Source organism: Primulina tabacum, chromosome 16 (genome assembly GCF_025594145.1).
Source record: "Primulina tabacum isolate GXHZ01 chromosome 16, ASM2559414v2, whole genome shotgun sequence".
Taxonomy (NCBI): Eukaryota; Viridiplantae; Streptophyta; class Magnoliopsida; order Lamiales; family Gesneriaceae; genus Primulina; species Primulina tabacum.
This window is the reverse complement of record NC_134565.1, coordinates 2,398,834-2,420,627: the sequence shown is the minus strand read 5'-3', so window position 1 is coordinate 2,420,627 and position 21,794 is coordinate 2,398,834. Positions and strand designations below refer to the sequence as shown.

The 21,794-nt window shown below is 33.9% G+C and overlaps 1 protein-coding gene across 1 annotated transcript; it reads right to left on the bottom strand.

Moving 5' to 3' along the window:
* Positions 1-12,501: 12,501 nt before the first annotated feature.
* On the bottom strand, positions 12,502-16,480 carry LOC142529468 (uncharacterized). Its single transcript, XM_075635002.1, has 2 exons — positions 16,402-16,480; positions 12,502-16,321 (listed from the first exon to the last, which is right to left on the bottom strand). The coding sequence occupies exons 1-2, from the start codon at positions 16,478-16,480 to the stop codon at positions 15,021-15,023; spliced, it is 1,380 nt and encodes a 459-aa protein (XP_075491117.1). The 3' UTR covers positions 12,502-15,020.
* Positions 16,481-21,794: the final 5,314 nt, after the last annotated feature.

Sequence of the window (21,794 nt, the reverse complement as noted above, 5' to 3'; positions counted from 1 at the left end):
TTCAAAAAAAAAAAATGATTGCTATTTTCCTCGATAGTAACTTTTTTTATGAAGTCGTTTTATATTAATTTTATGTATGAACCTCGCACATTTTTATATTTCTAGAAATATAAATCATATATATATATCTGTTATATTATTAAAAATAGAGACAAAAAATGGGTGTTATGGTGAAATTTATTAATTCAAATTGTTCAAGTCTTTCATTTATTTTTGCCATTATGGTATAAGTATCATTTAAATATAATAATTTCAAATTGCATTCTGACTTATCATTACTTTTTTTAATTATGATATCAACTCTATTTAAATATAAATAAAAGTAATTTTAAAAAAACATTGTACAAGCACGTAAGAAATGCGCAATTACACCGGTAGACATTAATTCTACCCATAGAAGGCTATGTTAATTTCAAAAATAAACATGATAAGCGCAAAATTGAGTTTTGAACATGGAACTATATCATATCCATAATCATATAATTTATGCAAGTGAACAAAAGAAGGAACTTTACAAACAAATTAGTAAATATTCATGTATTATATTCTATATGCAATGTGCTTACGTCGTCATGTTAATTCTTCCCCCGCGTAAAATAATATATCTTTATTTGGATTAATTGAATTATTATGATTTCACTGATAAAAAATTGTTTGGCTTCTAACCTATTCAATTGGATGTAGCATTTTTTATAATAACAATATAAGTAATTTATACTCATTCTTCCAATATACACAATTCTATTTGTGTTTTCACCAAAAAAAAAAAGGATTATTTCAAAAAAAAATATTGGAAAAACGAATTTTATTAAAATAATTCCATTTTACCCTTATTAATATTTTCCAATAATATAAAATTTTATCGAAATTAACTAGCATATTTAATGAATAAAGATCTATCGGTAAAACAATATAAATTATAATTCTAATTATAAATTAAATTTGAGACGAAGTAATTACATATGTTACAAGCCACGACGAGGACGTCGCGTTCTGAAAGAGAGGTGATTGTGATACCTCTTGTCCCACATGTTAAAATTAAATATTTAAAATGAGTTTATAATGGCCTTACAATGGACTTCTATAATAACTTGAGTTAATAATTTTCGTAAATCGAGGACGAATACGAAGTAGTTACTATGAGAGCCCATTGTGCAGTCACGCAGCAGGCACGAGCTCGAGCTCGGGGCTTGACAGTACATGAATCTTGAAAATCTATTAAATGCTACGTCGATTCGCGATGGAAGGATGGATAAGTTATACTGGAACCCTCTTATCTTAATGACTTTACTTGTGCCTGAATTTAACAATTAATTCTTACCGATGATACATATGATGAATAGAAACCATTTATTATGTACACAGATGCTAATCCATTTATTGTGTACACATATGCTAATTTTAATGATCTTGCACATATAATATTGGTAGGATTGCAATCAAGAAAACATATTTCTCTCTTCCCACATGTTGCATCTTGCGAAACGCGTCTGATTTTGTACGTGTTAACTTATGCCATGTGAAATATTGTCGTTGAGCCACCAAACTTAAATCCATACTCTCTAAATAAATTGAGTATAATGATGGGCAGAGTCGAATCCACAAGGAACGGTGATGATTTCATTCAAGGAAAAACAATTAAAAAGGAGGTATTTGTTGGATAAAGACTAAATAAAATCCTAAAACTAAAATTAGCAAGTAAGGAAAATTAATAAATTTAAAGAGAGTTAAATAATCAAAATGAGTGTACTAAAAGAAGAAATTCAATCTTATCAAATTCTTATTAGTTCCACTATTCAATTATATCGCACATCATCGATTAATATATTATTTATTCATGTGCAGTTACAAAATCTTAGAATTATATGGATAGCTGTTAAAGTCCTTGTGTTTTCCTAATTTAATTGACCAAACCAAGCATTCAGTCAAAACTTATCAATAATTAATTGGGCACGATAACGTTCCATATTGATTAAAAAACATTTTCATTTTGTGAAAACAGTTTATCCTGAAATCTAACAATCGATATCAGTGCAATTGATAATTTTTAGTTTCGTCGATTTATTTAGACTAAATATGCTATGATAGCACAACACACCTAATCTAGCGCTACTAAAGTACCAATCGTTCATGACAATTATGGATCACTGAATTCATATATAGCAGTAAAAATTATATATCAAATTAAATTGTCAAATTAATCAACATACAACTTTCATAAAAATATATCATTAATCAACAAATACTTGAACAAAACAAGAATATTAAATTAAAGCGCAAAAAGCATCATAGTGATAAAACATAAATAATGGAAATATCCCTTGAATCAGAGGGGAAAAAACCTTAGCCTAGAGTTATGGAGATAAGATAAGAAATTCCTTGTGTTTCACGTCGAAGAGAATGAAATTCTGTGTAATTTTTGAATCTCATTGATTTTCACGTAGATGGTTAATTGGGCCCAAGAAAAAAGCTCATTAACTAAAAGGAAATTAATGTTAAAAACATATCAAAAAATAATATAAAATTTTTATTGAATAAAACTCTATCTAGTATCTATTTCTCTCAATAACAAATTCTTTCTCCAAGAACTTTTTGCAAGTCAAACATCATAATTAGGACGCTAAAATATCGTATAATCTTCACAAATTTTGAATTTCACTCCTTGAAATTCTCGACAGTTTCAGAGGCAGCAGAAGAACAGTCACAAGGCGTGACCATGTCTTGTTCCTGTATTTCTCCTGTTTTTATATTTCTTTCACAACTTTAACTTGGAAATTCAAATGCGATAAAAAATCACATTTTTAGCTTAAATTCGCTCCAAGACCATAAAATTTCCTTCTACAACAAAATAACACAAAAGTTTATCAATTAAGCATGTCGTAAGTTAAAAAAAAGATCGGTTCGGGCACCTTTGAATGTGCTTCAAACACAACATTCTCAATGAGCTGCAATAGCTCGTTTTCTAAGAATATAAACACCGATGAATTAGATCGAGTTTGATTTTAAACCAAGCAGAAAATAGTCGAAATAATCATTCGTTAAGAAAGCTGACTAATTTGAAAGCCTTTTAGCTTGTGTAAAAGATTAACTGATATAAGGGAGATCAGTTCTTGCATATATCAATTTAGTTATGGTGAGAACTGAACTGATAATTGCTCGAACTGATCAAATCAGTTTTAAAACAATAGTTAAACAGTTAATAACACAATATATATTTATGGATGTTCAGAGACTTCAACTAGTCCTACGTCACCCCTTCTTACACATCGGGTAGGTTCCACTATAAGACTTTGATTTATACAAAGGTTTTTACAAACCCACTCAACTTAGGACTTACCGTACTGTCTAACTAAACTCCTAGTCTAGACTGAAGGCAGCAACTTCCAGCCAACACTTGTTTATCGTCTGTGTCAAAGACTACAAACACAAGTTTTACGTCTTTGTGCAAGACTCACTCAGCTAGTCAATAAGCTCAACTCTATGTATATGTGAGTGATGGTGTGTGTGCATGTGTGAGAACTGAACTATGAATACAACACGAAAGTGTTCTCACACACTGAGAATTTTGCTTCTATACTAAGCAGTTGGCATGTCCTATTTCTCTTTAGAACTTCACACACTTCTTGTTCTCTGCATTGGTCTTCACTGATCTTCATCTTCTATTTATAGGCGCGAAGCTTGATCGTACAGTGTGACTCAATTATCATATATGTTGCATTTTGAATCTGTTCCTCGATATTTGTCTTATACTTTCTGATAGTCATTCTGGAATGTTTTGGCTTTAAGGATTGCTGCAACGTCTATTATTGTCCTTTGACTAGACAAAAACTTTCCTCGGTGCACGCAGTTGGATTCCATTGAATAAACTTGTCGTGTTATGCAAACTGATTGATTCCTATCTGATATTATGAACTGGTTAGTTGAACTGATCTTGAACTGGTTTAGTGAAATTAGTTGGATCGTCAGCTGAAGTGATTTTGCTGCTTCAGTTGAACTGGTCAGTTGAGCTCTTCATCAGTTGAGCTATTTAATCAGATGGTCGGGCTTCTGAAGGTCTTATGCTAAACTACATATCAGCTGGACAATCAGTTGAACTGGTCTTTTGATATTTTAGTTGAACTGATTCAGTTTGGGCGATCAGTTGACACTTTCAGTTTGTGTCTCGATAGCTTCAGTTTTGACTCGATAACTGATTAGTTTGAATCCTAATCAGTTTCAGTTTCTGCGCACTTAGGTAAAATTATTATAAACAAAATAACAAGTTTTGAGACTTGCATATGTGATGTAAACACGATGTTTCATTAGTAAGGGCATAAAGATGTTCATTCATACAAATAGGTGATTGTTTGATGATTTACTGAACAACCTTCACTCGAACTGTACAACTGGTTATTACTTATCGAGTAGAATGTTCCCCGGTTATGATTGTACATCATTTGTAATTTGACCCGGACTTAATGTAGAGGCTATACGTACTAGCATGTATTTTGATCTATTTACCGACTCCATCGAGCGTCATCAAGTGGCGAGGTTGGGTAAAGTTTCGAAATACTGTAGGTGCAAATGCATTATAGTCGAGGATTCACCATTTGCCTATGGGTGAAGATATCTTATCTGATCCGGTGAGTTGATAGTGCAAGAAATCTCTAGTCAGAGTAAGACATACATTTTGGAAAGATGTTTCCTCAGTTGTACGTATTATTTCATTATTATTACTCAAAGATACATCACATCGTTATCGAATTTATATACAATCCTCGATATACCAATGGTTGTAGATTCAACAGGGATATATGAGTTGAAGGGACCGTGTTATACGCTAACCATAACTTAAGGTTCTTACAGGCACTATCAATGATACATAGGGGATCATCGTGCGATGCTACTAGACTCTCTTACCATGATCCGAATGATGCAATGGGAAATGAGTTCTGAGATTCTTGATCAAGGTACTGATGAAAAGAATGAGGCTAATTAGGGTAAGCCCGAATAAGAATAAATGTTATTTTGAATCATGTGTAGATGTAAAACTACAACTAGATGTATCTCTGAACCATTGAAAGTCACACAAATATCTAATTTTGTGTTGCCGTTGGGAAAGTCAAAGTTCAATGAGTTGAATTTGACGATTGTATTTTGATGGAGATCAAACAGAATACTTATAAAAGAATTTATAATTTGATTCCATAAGATGAAAGAAATGGAAGTTAGCTTAATTTCTAATTGAAAAATGAGAGAGAAACTGCCTGTTTTGGTGAAAGAGTTTCAAAACTGGCAATTGCCAAATATGGACAGTGAATTTTTTTATATTCGAAATTTTCAATTTTCATTATATGAACAAGATTTGTATCATTGGTACATCGTCGCTGTCGGATCGTCGATCTATGCATATGAGATACGCGCACGCACACACACACATACATATATATGTATGTGAAAATATCATGCATTATCAAAAGTTGATTTGCTCACGATATGATCAGATGAGAATTTAAAATAATGGAAACTAGAAATCCTGATGGGAGAGGCACTACTTATGAGATCAGGAATCACATTCTATAAATATTTCGTGAAGTGTCAAATGAAATAAGAAAATTTTTCTGCATTGTGTGACGCACAAAATTTCACCTCTCCTCTTCCCTAAATATTTTCGCCCATCACAAAATATTTGAAGAAAAATTCCGGCCATGCTCTTCCTTGCGCTGCCGCCTCATTGCTTCCACACCAACACTAGATTTTTTAAATTTGTGAGTCCTAGTCTCAACGAAAAATTTATTTGTGATTTCTGGTGCAATCTAAATCAGAAACACAGTCTTTGATTGTGGACTTAATTTAACTATAAAAAAGAAAGAGATTCATTCAAAGGGACATACAAGAAAGATCAACTTCGTTAATCTCAGATTGGTTTGAATTTACCAAGTCCGGACATATTTGTTCCTGTCTTGATTTGAATCCTTATCCATTTGACTGAAAATAAATGTTGGGGTCCGACTTGCAAAAGGGGTAATAAGGAATTGCCTCTACAATTTAATACTTTTTAGACTGATTATTCACAATTTATTTCATTAACTATAATCTGAATCCTTTCTTTGACCAGTTGTGCATTGTGATTTGGTCTGAGATCAAGGAAGAAAACTTGTTTCATCAACGACGACTTTTTGAATTCCGTCGCCAAATTTAATTGTTTTGAAGCAATATGTTATGATAGAAGAAGCATATTACCAACAAAAGCATAGGAAATAAAAAAGCTAATTGAGATCGACGACGTTGAAATATTGGGTGGTTGTAAGAAAATATAAAAACAAATGTTGTATCAAATATCAAGATTGTACTCGTAATTGTTAACATAAAAAAGAAATTTCGAGTGTCATCCAAAAAAAATATATTTATGGTCTTTATGTTATGAGTAATTTTATAAAAAAATTCCATTATTGATATTGTTAATATTATCTCTGTTTTTCGTTATTAATATCGATAATATTAATACTTCATTTACAAAATTTGAATAATTTATATTTCATTTATAAAATTTACGTTATGATTTCTATATATGTTTTCTCGAAATTTTTGGATTGATTGCAATGAAAAATTGACGTGTAAATATGAGGCATAAGTGAATGAAATTGACCTTTGGATGGAAAAGAAAACGAAAGAAAAAAGGAGTTCCAATTTAAGATGACACTTTCTTCTCGAGTTAAAACATTTAAACCTAAATTTTGTGCCGCCTTCAAATTGACTAACACTATGTAATAGCAATATTTTCGTAATCAGCACATATGATCAAATCAGTCAATCTTCAAATAATCGTTCATCTTGGTTCAACCAGACGAATCAGACCAGAACACTGTTATATTATATAAAATAATAGTATAATATAATAAATAATATATTTAAATTCTAAAAATCTTAAATGTTTATATAAATAATAAAAAAATTATAAAATTTGAAATCTAAACAACAACATATATAATCAAAAACTTAAATATAATTACATATATATGTTAAAAAAAACTACAAATAAAATAAACTCTATTTAAGATTTTAAATATAATAAACAATTAAATTATAAAAAAAATTTGAACCGGTTCGACATGTTTTTTATTGGTTCACAGGTTCATGACAATTTCAGGTGTTCGACCAGGTTCTTGATCGGTTTGACTGTCAAAATGGTTTTTAAGTGTGACGCAAACCAGATCAATGATATATTCTTGGTTGAATAGGCCAGTCCAGATGTGATTGAATGAAGACGTAATTGCTTGTAACTTATCCGAATAATGTATCAATTTTTATCCAAAAAATAGATTGTCTTAATAAAATGGAAGTATGAAACTTGTATCCATTTGTTTAAAAAATTTGAATTTTTGTACACTAGTATTGACACGTGTGAAAAAACAAATGACTTGAATCTTATTTGCTAACCAATATTTTTAGCGTGCATGGGTGTGGAAAAATTTGGTTTTTCAACATATAGATATCCATTATATTTTTTGTTCCAAAAATTATTTATCTTTTTTCTTATACTTTTTTAACGACATGGGAAGTTGCAGCCAACTAATCTTTTGTGCGTATTGTATAAATCTTTTTAAGTAATATAATAGCAAACTCCATTAGTCTGGTAAATCACATTTGAAAAGTCTTATGTGATAAGCTCACTCGAGAAAGTGTCGAAATGAGGAATCGAACTTCTGACAATTGATCAAGCATCAACCTACTCCACGAACTCAAATATCAACTTGACGCTTCTTGTAGTCTTTTTTATTATAAAAGGGCCAAGTTTTTTTGCATGAACTATAACTCGATACTATGACTTCTAATTATCACAAATAATTGTTTGAATTAATTTAATGTAGGACCAAGCGCTTGCTGTTTTACCAAAAATTATAGTTTTTGGAAACGGTGCAAATAAATTTTTTAAAATCATACATCATTTCAAGCACCACATTTAGATTGTTCTACTTAGAAGAGACAATTAATGCACCAAACAATGTTTCTCCTAATAATTACACTCCTTGTAATCAATAGGAATCGAACTCGTGACATTAACTCTGATATCAATTATTGAACCGAGCACTTGCCGCTCTACCAAAAATTATAATTGGTGGTAATGATGCACCATAAATCTTTTTATAAATGTAAAGTATCTCAAACATCATATTTCGATTGTTTTATCTAGCAGAGACAATTATTGCGCCTAACACGTAATACTCAATTTTTTTGTCATAAATTTAGAGGTAGGGATGGCGAGGCCAGGGAATCTCCGTTTTTTCTAATCAGATATTACCCATTTAATCCTTGCAAGAATTAAGTCCCCATCGGGCTCCCAACCCGATTACCTAATTCGCCTGAAAATTATAATCCCGACTTCATGGATATTAAAAATTTATCCTAGTCTTCATCTTTGCTTCAAATAATCTAGAAGTAATAATGATCTGGCATGTATTTGTCATCATTTCTCTGACATGACGTGAATTAAATTTCCTTATCACCGCTTCAAATATTAGTTGAATTTTAAAAAAGTCCAAAAATTCCCTTGAAAATATTGATAAAATAACCCAATTATATATATATATAATATTAATATTACATAAACAATACAAACTTTTTATAATTCATGATTTTCACAGAAACAAAATATGACAACGGAAATAAATTATTTCTAATATTATATTAAAATCAAATCCTCTGTTCGAAACACCGATCTATCGTTAATTTCATCATTAATAAATCGTCAATAGCCGAAGGATCAACTTGTTGTTAAGTTGTCGTAATCAAACATATGAGAGAAATTATTGAATTGATTAGAGATCATTAATTAAACACCAAATTATAATGGCCATCCATCCACATATGCTTCTACGGCACTGTCGGTTGAGGATTTTGAATCAAATTAACATATGTTTTTTTAAACAAAAAATTGTGTTAGACGGTCTCACGGGTCGTATTTTGTGAGATAAATATCTTATTTGAGTCATCAATAAAAAATATTAATTTTTATTGTGAATATCGGTAGGGTTGACCCGTCTCACAGATAAAAATTCGTGAGACCGTCTCACAAGAGATCTATTCTTTTTTTCGACATATAATATATATAATCTCAAGTATAGAAAATTAATTATTTTATAAAAAATAATAATTAATAATGTTTATTTATAATTGATATTCAATTGATGCATATAATTATGTCATATGATTTTTCGGGTTTGCATTCAACTTCTCTATTAATAATATATATTTGGCACTTACTTTTCTTTAAATTTTATAATTTTTAGCACTTGAATGTCATTTGAAAAATATAGTTTAATTAAATAATATTTTATCACGATCCTTTTAATTGTATTAAAATTTTAAAATGATAGATTTTCTTGCATTTTTAGGTCTTTAACCTTATTAAAATGGTAAAACACATAATTTATTAGATGCTTTGTCAAATGGTTACTGTATTTAATTAGGATTCATTTTATAATATAATAAAATTATCAATCAACAACTTTTTTATTTAATACAAAATTTACAAAGCCCTTATATATAAAATTATTTATATTGTCAATTAGTAATATGACATTATAAATAATTTATATATATATTTATTTATTTGGACATGGTAATTATTCATTTCATATACATGCATCAGGTGGAAAGACAACGCTAACCCTGGTTTTTTCTTTTTTCTTTTTTAAATGGACTAAGGGTGGACCACATTGACCCTGCCGACACACGATGCCAAATGTACCGCGTAAGCTTCTTTCATAAAATATTCTATCTTGATTTTAAAATTCAATTGTAACATTTTTTATTTAATATATATATATACATTTGGCCTACGTTGTTGCATTGTATTTCGACTTTGAATATAAAATTATATATAATTTTATGTATATATAATCATGTCAGGAATAAAAAATAAGATGAAGAAATATAAGGTTAAAAAATCAAGCGTGGAGAGAGTTATATCAATGATCTTCTTTTATGGTCGACGAATTCACTTGTTTTTTTTTGTTGTTTTTTTTTATAAAAGAGTATGTCTATTGTGAAATGGTCCCACAAATTTTTATTTGTGAAACGAGTCAACCCTACCGATATTTACAATAAAAAATAATACTCTTAGCATAAAAAGTAAAACTTTTTCATGGATGACCCAAGTAAGAGATATGTCTTACAAAATACGACCCGTGAGACCGTCTCACACAAGTTTTTTACCTTTATAAAAATAAAAAATTGGAAAAAAGGTGTAAAATATGGTCAATATTTTATTTTGACTATATAAATTAAATGTTCCCCGTTAAGGGTTACGCCAAAGTAGAAATATTTGATTTTATTCTCTCTGTTTTCGATTCTCGTCCATTAGAAAATAATGTATCGACACATCATATTCGATCCATGTTTTTGGCACTTTATAAAATTATTTGTTTTGAAATGTAACAATGATTATGTATAACTTCTAAGTCGGCATTCGACAAGATGATATTTTAGATTTAAAATTCAATTATAACAATATTTTTTTCAGATGTTAATTTTTAATGTTATTATCGATTTCAAAATACTATTTGATATTCACTGAAAATTTAAGGTTTGGTTCCAACAGGTGATAACAGTCTGAATACAGACCTCGAATTTATTTTAGGCCTGAAATCACGAAGATGACCGTTAGAAAGGGGTCGGAAGGGTGTCCCGACGTAGCCCTTCTGACGCTCAAGTCAGAAACTGAGAATATAATGAGAGAACAGCTAAGCTGAAAGTCAATATAGCGAATGGATAGTTAGACTCTCAAATCTGATATTTATAGGATAATACATGAGTTCCATCATGAGCCTTTTACCTTGACTATGGATAAGTCGGGAATCTAAAATCTGATTTAGGTATGATCTTGATAGATTCATTCGTGACATATCAATACTAATATACACTGAACTTATTCTAATATGTCAATTAAAATCAATAAATTTATAGAATAAGAAAGTCTAACTAATTTTGTTACACGTCGAGTATACAACACATTTTGCAGCTAGAAAGTTGTAACTTATTTTCAAAGTTAATGATCCGACGACACACACGTTCACTTTCAAATTTCCTCGAAAATGATATCTCAACAGTCAATAAATTTCGAATCCGAAGAAAAAGACTAAACCCCACGTGGACCACGTGTCCAAACTTTTTATTAAAAATCCACCGACACCGTCACGTGTCGGTGAGGCACTGACATTATATTATATTATATTCATTGCTTTCCAAGTGAGTACACCCAACTGCAAAAAGAACAAGCTTGGAAATTGAAAGAAAATTCAAGAATTCCTCGAAAACGCACTCTAGGTGTGTTGTTGTGTGTTTCCTCATGTTGATATAGGTGTGTGAGCTGAGGTTTTGGAGGGGAGATTCTTAGTTCTGGCCGGGTTAAGGGTGGTTCTGAGTCGTCTCGGCGGTGTGAACCGGCGGCGGAAGGTGAAGATTCAGGTGATGGAGTGGTGGCACAGAATGGTATTCCCTGTTAGGAGGGCTTGGTTTTCGGTGTCGACCCGTGTTAGGAACCGTAAAAATGGTAAAAATCGCCATTTTTTTAATCATTTGATGAGGTGATGTTTGTGGTTTTCGAAGCTAATTTTGCTCTCCAAAATTTAAAATGAGCTATAAATTTATTAGTCGGAGTGAAATTTTGTTAATCTGAAGTTATTTCTCGCAAAAATTTTGGATTTTGCATACCAAATTTTAAGAATGCAGGAAGAAAATTTTGATCTTTTCATTTGGGGGATTGAGCAATTGGTGGTTCTTTGATCGTTTCAACTCCTTTTCAGTTCCTTCCTTTTTTGGTAGAAGTTATAATTCTTTTAGATTTAATCTTTCTATTTATTTTGAAAGATTTTGAATATTGATTTTGAGTGGAATAGATGTTGATTCTTTGGAATTTTTGTCAAGTGTCTTGAAGTTGTTCCTGGACAGTGAAGCAACAAATTGAAGCGATATACTATTGACTCCTAGTATTCTAAGTTTTGATAAGACTGAAATATGTGTTCTTTTCGTAGGTTTGCTTTGATTTATTCACTATTGTCCTAAGATAAGATAATTCTGTGTATAGCAAGTCAAATAATTATCTATTAAAGTTCATGGGATTGGCTTTGTTTTCTTGAATATCATTTGTGCTGTTTGTTTGACAACAGAAATTATGCTTTCTGTTTCATCTACTGAATTCTTACTTCTCGAACATTATGCTCGTGTTCATCACATCTATCTATAATTCTATTGATAAAGTTTGTTCCTCGCCTCTTATCTTATGTTCTTTCTGGTGTGTTTTGGACTTTTGGTTTCTTCAGGTGCCGGGCTTCTGAAACTGCACAACGACATTCAAAGTTGTGGATACGAGGACGTGCAGATTATGTGGGAAATGCTGAGAAGAACAGAATTCCAAGTAATATCGCCCCATGACAAGCACAAAAGTAGATGGTTTTGGAGAAATTTTTCATGGTCCAGCACCCATTCAAATCGTGGTGCAGCATCAGTTTCCTTTTCTTAAAAACCAAACTTGATGAAGAAAAGCTCTCCATCTATTGCACAATAATATTATACATCCACTCTACCCTTTTTGGAATGTGGATCAGTTATCGATATATATCACAGATACTTTAAAATAATGGAGTCGTTTGTAAATATGCTTGTCATATTTTGTCATGATTCTCAGTGGAGATTTACATTGGAAAGAACTTTTGAATCAGCCAATTTAATCCAGTTCCTCGGGTGGATCATGATTTTTACTTAATTAAAAAATTATTTTTTTGGTGCTTTCAATTAGACATAAAACATAAAAAGAGCAGGAATTAATAAAGTTCTTGGTATAAAAATTGCAAGTGACATGAAGATAGGTTGAAAATGACCCGTATAACATAAAATTTTACAATTTCAAAAAACTCAGAATGAGATTTTCTATTGACATAACACGAACATTTTCACCTCGCACGTTCCCTGTCCGTAGAAGAGAAACCACTGTTTCATGCCTCTTCAGTGAAGCTTCATGTTAAGCCTAGGATCCTGAAGGATTCTCCCCATATGGATCCGAAGTCACGGTCATTATCTACGGATATCTCAAGTCAAATCTTGATTATAATGCAACATCCAATCGATTTAAACAGTAAAACTTTCCCTCTCTGGTTCCACTATTCAAAAAAATCTGGCATGTGGCAAGTTTCTTTAGGACTTGTACATCCTTAAGTCTATACTATAGCGCCTTTCTGCGTAACCCTCTGCGTAGCACAGAACTTGGATCACACAAGTCCCACGGAAATCGAGGGACAGACAAATGTATTGATTAATCCAACGTAGCAACGCCTTACAAATGTATTGTTCATCACCTCTTTACATGGTATTCTGGCGTCATTAGCATACAACAGCAACAAAATACTAGATGTTTTCGTTATTTGTCTTGGATAATCTTTTTCTGTAAAAAAATCTTCGTCATTTCAATAATCTGTGATCAATAAAACTTTACAGGGTAACATTCTATGAGATATAAAACACGGCAACAAACTGAAAGGCGACTAAGAACAACTTCAGATAAACATTCATTCCTCAAGACATGAGATACACGGGGGGATCAGTAATTTGAGTTTGCAGCCGTACAGATTCTTTAATGGTTGATTGACCAGCCATAGAACCACCCCGAAATTAAATGGATGCTGCTCGAGGAGATAGTGGTATCTGTAATGACAGTGGTTCTGAAGGAAAAACTTACAGATGCAATTACATGGTGTAGATTATTTGTCTACACATTAATAAACAGAATACTATTGACAGAAACCACGGCGATCTGTCGCTAAAACATATATCAGCACAATGATGCTGCAACAATGCGACTGGTGTAACAATTGGCAATCTTAATAGCAAAATACGAATAACAATAGCAATGAACGGCATACCTGGTACAAGAATCAAAGATTGACATGGAAGGATACTAAAGGCATGTTTTGGATGGTAGGAATGAGTAACTCTCAGCCCTAAACAAAAGGAATTGACAACAGACGAAAGAATATAAACAGCAAACTATAAATGATCTTAGCAGGTTACCTAAATTGTTACATCTGAACATTTCATCTGAAAGTATGCCATACCAGACGTAGTATTAACTGCAACCTACACAGGTCCAACAGAGAAACTGAATTTTTTGGAAGCAGTTAGATTGTTTCATTTATGAGGTGCTGTCAACGCTTCTGAGTGAATTAAAAGGAGTATGCCAAAAAATAGGCATAAAATAGTATTCAAAACAAAGAGTAAATTTCACTTCAACCAAACAATTTCAAACCTGTACTTCAATTCAAGTACAGGTATATTGAAAAAAGAGGTCACTTTTCACCCTATCCCGGGGAAAGGGTCATCCTTCAACAGCTAACACTAGCTTCTGTGGATTGAGAACATCTTTAGCCACAAAATTTTAGAATTAGCAACTATTTGCATGTTAAATTCAGGGATACGTAACAGCATGCCATGTGATGCAATTTGGGATCTGAATTACAATACACAACAAGCACCAAAAGCAGCAAGATATTTGTCTTAACAAAAAGAAGCATGTAAAACAACTGGTCAAAGAAAGCTGTTAATATTAGGATTCCGATCAATTTTGATGTTTGAGGTACATGCACATGACTATTGCATCATGCAAGTGTGCCTTTCTTCTGAAGTGCCGAACTACATAAATTATTCATGCAAAACTGTTCATGAATTACTAATTGACTGCAAATTACAAGAAAAAGGAAAAAATATGAAAAGTGGGGATAATGCTAATCATACAACAGCGCAACCGGATTTTATGTTATGCGTATCTGAATGGTCTGTGATGATGGCTTCCTATTAAAGAAAAGCCCCATAGCAGGGTGGAATAATTATTCCCTGCTCCGGTCCCTGTCTTCTCGTACTATTCAAGAGGCCATGCATGAAAACATTTAAAGCCATGTGGAGGCCAGAATACTAACACGCAAAGCATGCCTTTTGATCCAGCAGGAACCAATTCATTCGGTTAAGAAACTACAGGCCCATGTTCCGTGTTATTCTTCAAAGGCACGAGTACATATTTTCTCGAGCAACAATGGCCAGTCTTCACCAAGTTGACTAGGATTCAGCTCCATGGCAACTCTGAAGTCCTGTAAAGAAATCGGGTAATGGGTCCTCTGTTCTTGCACTTCCACAGGCTTGCCACTTCCAAGCATCTGATAATGATGAGCTGGTAGGACACCATTAATAAGCTTCATATGGTGGTGGAGCTTGTGGGTGTTATTCCTGGTCAACTCATGTCCTGACCTTGATCCAACAAGTCCAACGCAAGACGTAATTAATCTTTTCAGATAAGAATCCAAACCATGGTTCAGTATGTTGGCGCAATCGACTGACACCCCTTCAATCTCCTGTGTCACAGTAATTTGCTCCATTCTTTCCCTTAAGGTAAGACTATCCAACAAAGCACCATCACTGAATGTACCAATACATCTAAGGGTGCTCTCTGGAGGCAGCGTTCTTCGTGCCCCACCAACGCTAACTGAACATAATGGAACCCCAAGAGGAGCTTCAAGTGAAATTCTTGATGAAAGCTGTTTTCCATCTTCCCTGACCACCAGCTCCAAATGGTCTTTGTTATAGATGGGAGATGGACCATCTGATGATCTCCTTACACCTGATATTTTAGCCTGATGAGGAACATATATCTCATTTTCATTCTTTTCCAACTGCATAAGTTCTTGATGATGCTGCACAGGCCGACCTATATGCGGTGGATTGATATCCCCGTTCTCTAAAATGATGTTAAATTCATTTGATTGATTGGATGTAGATACCTGTGAAGCAAAATTGGTCTTCCCATTTGGTCCAAGAGCACTACGACGCTCCCCAGTTCTACGATCACGGTTACCAGATCTGGCTTTCCGAGAAGACACAGGTAACGCGTCACCTCCATTTGATGAACCTGGTGAACTAGAAGCCTGAACCATGCCGATGTGGGACCCATTCTGGTAACCATCTGCAGATATCGCCTTGCCACCAACTTGTATCTCGTGCTTCAGAACATCATCTTTGTGAATGGACGGTGGTGGGCCACTCTGGCCACAAGCATTTCTCAGAATAGAACGAATAAACTGATTGTGGAGCGGAATATTTTCCCGCCCGATAATTCCCACACAAAGCTTATCAAACTCGCCTTTGCTCACTTTTAAACTCAATAATTTATTCAAGTAATAAAAATACTGCTTGGACCTCTCCGCCCCAAGTTTCTTCACTATCTGAGCTTTCAACTCAACAAGATTGATCCGTGAATGCTGATACAGGTGGTCGCATCTTTCTGCACCCTTGTCTCCTCCTAACAATCAAAATCCATACAACAGACACAGTAGTTCCACAGAAGATACAGAACCCCAATCTATATTAGGGTTGTTTTGCCCCAGTTCCACAAACACATTTTCCTAACAATATTTAATCCATCAAACCACAAACTTAACAATGCAGAACTAAAATCCATCTCCGAAACCTCGATTATTACACATAATATTACTTGGACGATCGAGTCCAGACCCAGAGATCTAAAACTTTCAATTAAACCAATCTCCCTCCAAAAACCTAAATTTTCCAACACATTAAAATTCTTCAACACCAAACTCAAAGGCCAAAACTACTACTAAAAAACGGAGTCTTTGTTAAATTAGACCACCGAGAGCAAATAAAGATACCTCCCTGACACTGAAAGCAACACTGCAAACAATTTATTTTCTGCAAAATTCAACAATAACCCAAATGCCACTTCCCCTAGAAACGATTCGAGCTTGAATTCCCAACTTCAAGTTCAGATTTTTATGCTCAGAATCAAACTTGATAAATGAATCATGAAAGAACATAAAGATACAAACTTGAAGAAAAATATGAGTTCAAAACAGGCGCAGAAACGAATGGGCTGACCTTATTGCAGCTACCCAAAATAAGATTCACGAGGAAAAAAATGCAATCACGAAACACTTTTAGCTTTAATTTTCCTTGTTTCTTTTCTCTTCAATTGCTCTCTGAACCCATTTTGCTCGTCGAAATATTGCTCCTTACACCTTCAAATTCTTGCTTCAAGCTCTCTCTTTCGTTCTGCTTAAATACCACAATTTTTTTTTTATTTTTTCCCCGAATCAGAAAATGGAAGACCCTTCTCTTCGTTTTCTCGGATCGCTCTGCCCTTCGATACGCCCTTTCTCTCTCTTTGTTCGTTTTCTGTCTGATTAAAAGATAATAACTTTTGTGTCAGAGTACAACTTATGCTGCACAAGGTACGACAAAAAATGTTGTACATTGTGTTGGGATCGTTGTAACCGGTTCTGGCAGTATAAATTTAAGTCTGGCATTATCAATTTCTCTTGATAGAGGCCTTATCGACGTCACGCGACTCGGTGATCGTGAGGTTCACTTGCCGATTTACTGGTTAGCTACTATTGTCGTGGTTGCATATGATTGGTTTTATGCATTCCTCCTCTAAATCGTGTTTTTTCAATAGCTCAGTCAGCCAGAATTCACGATTTTGAGAGGGAAGAACAAATATCGTTGCAAGGGTGAAAACAGGATTAACTATATTCTCATATAATAAGTGTGGTGATCAAGAATGTTTTGAGACTCGATGACAAATTAATGTATATGTCGGATCACGACAATGTTGTTGATATTCATCACGTAATCTATGATGTAACGGTTAATATATCTTATTATATTTTTATAACAAGTATGATCTTTTATACGATTATTCATGAATACTAAATACGCAGAAGATATATTTGAAAACATGCCATGCATATGCTAAGTTTTGGTATATAATGTTTCAGAGTAGGTCTCTTGTGAGACGATCTCACGAATCTTTATCTGTGAGACGGGTCAAACCCTAACGATATTCACAATAAAAAGTAATACTCTTAGCATAAAAAGTAATATTTTTTCATGGATGATCCAAATAAGAGATCCGTCTCACAAAATATGACCAGTGAGACCGTCTCACACAAATTTTTATCAATGTTTCAATTGTTTTACACTTGTACTTTTGTGATACAATTTTTTTTAGTAATTACATCACGAATTTTTCACAATACTTTATAAACTTGTCATTTATCCCGAAAATATTTTTTATGCTTCAAATAAACTGATGGAGAAGTACTGAGTAGCTTTTTTGATGAGTAAAATAGTTTTTGTGTTGCATTAAGTTTCCATGAATGTAGTGATACTTAAATCATACTTCTGATTTTTACTTCAGGTAATTTCTATTCATTTTCATTTTGATTCTATGACATTTCAAGATCAAAGCAATCAAACAATAACGTCCAACGGTTTTGCCACCGATGACCTCTCAGACTCCATTTTCTTTTATTAACATTTTTTTTATAATTTCATCCTAAGAATATATTATCAAAATTCAGTAATTAGAATTACAAATAAATTCAATGGACTGCATTTAGGATCATACCCGCAGCAAGTAACATAATGATCCACTCACTCGCTTTCATGTTCTTTTTACTCAATCGAGCCACTTGTGACCCTATAACTCTTTCACGATAAACCCATCGCATTTTTCAATGTAAAACATCATGCTTCTATAATCTTCTCTACCATATGCCGACCTCGAGTTCGAAAGTTGGGTCAGTCAGTATCTCATACACCACTACAAAAAAAAAAAAAAAAATTAGCAAAACCGTCGCTAAAACCATCGCTACAAGGGTATGGCGACGGTTTTAATGACGGTTTACATGTCCGTCACGGGAAGTCGCGTCGCCTTGTATAGCGACGGTTTCTCAATAACCGTCGTTAATATGGCGACGGTTTCTTTAAGAATACCGTCGCTTTCCTTAGCGACGGTTCACATAAACACCGTCGCTAAAAAAAGCGACGGTTAGCAACGGTTTTTTCAAAAACCGTCGCTTATGTTGAAAATCGTCGCTATAATAAGCGACATGAAGCGACTGTATTTAATCCAAATACTATGCAAAATTTCATAAATAAAATATTAGATTTTCTGTAAAAAAAACGCTTTTAAAAACCTGACGTGCACGTGAAGATATGCAGATTTACGTAACGTTGAAAGATCACACCGACAAGCAAATCTACAAAATTAATACGAAAAAATGTTAGTACAAAAAAAAAAATTGAAAAAAATTGATAGACCTTAAACTCCCAGAGAAAAAAGGCGCAAATCGCTGAAAAAATGTTCGCAAACCTGGGTATATATAGAACCATAGCGACGATTTTTACAAAAATCGTGGCCACTAGCGATGGTTAAGATTTAATTCGTCGCTATTGGCGACAATTTCTTAGGTACCGTCGCCGATCTAGATCGACGACGGTTTAAGGAAAACCGTCGTTATTGGCGACGGTCAAACAAAACCGTCGCTATCAGCGACGGTTAACAGAAACTGTCGCCGCATTCGGCGACGGTTTCATTCTAAAACCGTCGCTTTTGTTTTTCTTAAAAAAAATTTCCTTAAATATGTAGTTATGTAAAAATATATTTTGTCAAGTATAATTGAAAGAAATTAACAACAATATTTCATAAATGTAATCATATTACTAATCTACAAATAATAATACAAGTGTTTGGTACAAATGTCGTAAAAAAAATCAGAAAAAAACGTGGATACGGTGACTGGGATGCGATCTCTCAGCATGGCATTCTCCGATGACTGACTGACACCCGATGACCCAACACGTCGATTCGCAGTCATCTCAACTTGATATAAGTTGCTGGTCATCGACCCACACCTATACATCCTCCCTTTCTTCTTCCCCACAACCACAGTTTTGAACATGCTGTTCACCGACTGTGGGATGTGACAACTTTGATTTTTTGTCATCGACTCAGCCATGTAGCGCTCCATCTCCACCTGTGATGTTGATAAAAAATGATATCGAATAACGATATTTCATAAACTTACGTGGTGCAGGTAAGAAAAAATTTGTAGCGATGGTTATTTGCAAAAAACGTCGCTAAAAAGTGATGGTTATTTGCAAAAAACCGTCGTTATGCCGACCGTTTTTTTGTAGTGCACATTTTCACAAATCAATAAAGATTTTGTATGTTTTTATCATGTTAGTGAGCTTTTAATATCTCTACGAGTGTATGTGTGTTATCTATCAATGATAAAGATTCGTAGAGAAATATATGACTCAAATATGCAATATCTAATGTTGGAGCACCGTTTTCTCGTACTCAAGACACAGAGAAAGTTTAAAACTTTTGTTTTGACATTCAAAGTGTTCATTGGGCGTCGTATAATTTTAAACATTCATATGGTTTTTAGATCTGTTTACTTTTGCGTATTTAATGCTGGACACCAAACCAATATGAGATTAGTCGAGTTGGCACTTTTTGTAAATCCTTACGAATTGATATTCCTCCTCCTTCGATCGTCAAATCATGTCTGTTAGAATATAATATATTATTGTTAGCTCTCAAGGGTAGATTAGTCATTTATTCTTTTTGTGTTTACCCTAGGTGTATAAACATATTCTCTTTGTATTCTTTATTCAGTTTTACAATACTACGACTTGAGCTTTCCGCTCACTCTCTATTTCTTCATGGTATCAGAGCCTCCATCTCATGGATCTGTCAATTGTAGAGAAGAACTGTTAATCTCATCCACAGCTTTCGCGGATCGAACTCCGCGGTGAGTTCGCTGGGGGGTGCGGGGGGCAGCGCGCCCCTGACCGATTTTTTTTTGCTGTGTTCGTACAACTTTTCGTTCGTCTAGTTTCTCTTTGGTCATCGAATTCTTCTCTGCATCGTGTTTTGTTTTATTCGTTCGGTTTTGTTTGGTTTTGGTATCATGGCTACTCGTAAAGACGATTCTCTTCAGTCAATTAGTGTTCAATTGGATGGAAAAAATTATTCGTATTGGGGTTATGTTATGAAGAATTTCTTGAGGGGGAAATCGATGTGGGGCTATGTCACAGGTGTACGAGACAAGCCTACAGACCAGACGAACCCTGATTATGCTGTGTCATTGGATGTTTGGGAGGCAGATAATTCGAAGATTATTACGTGGATTAATAATTCTGTTGCGCACTCAATAGGTGCTCAATTGGCAAAATACGAGACTGCTAAGGAGGTTTGGGATCATCTGGCACGCTTGTATACACAGTATAATTTTGCCAAACAATATCAATTGGAGACAGATATTCGTGCCCTTCAGCAGAAAGATATGAGCATCCAAGAATTTTATTCTGCCATGTCGTCACTCTGGGATCAATTGGCATTAACAGAATCTGCAGAATTGCGAGCATTCTCACCTTATATTGCTCGGAGAGAAGAACAACACTTGGTACAGTTTTTGATGGCACTTCGGAATGATTTTGAGGGTCTGCGTGGGACGATTCTTCATCGTAACCCTCTTCCTTCTGTTGACTCGGTTGTAAGTGAATTGTTAGCTGAAGAGATTCGTCTTAAGTCTCACGTTGACAAAGGGACAATCCCGATTACACCATCTGTCTTTGCAGCTCCTCAACGACCTCAAGCTAATCACCAAAACAGGTCAAATACGAAGGTTTCTCAAGATGAATGTGCTTTTTGTAAAGAGAAGGGGCACTTGAAAGCTCAATGCCCACTATTGTTGAGTAAAGGAAAAGTGCAGCCGCAACAGCAACAACAACGACCACACAACACTCCGTGGAAACCACAGCATCAACATCAGCCATCTCAGAACACTCCATGGAAACCATAGCAGCAGCTATCTCAGACCACTCCATGGAAACCTGGTAATCCATCAAACCAGTGGACATATCGACCACCTCAGTCTAACAATGCAGTTGTTGCACCGTCTTTG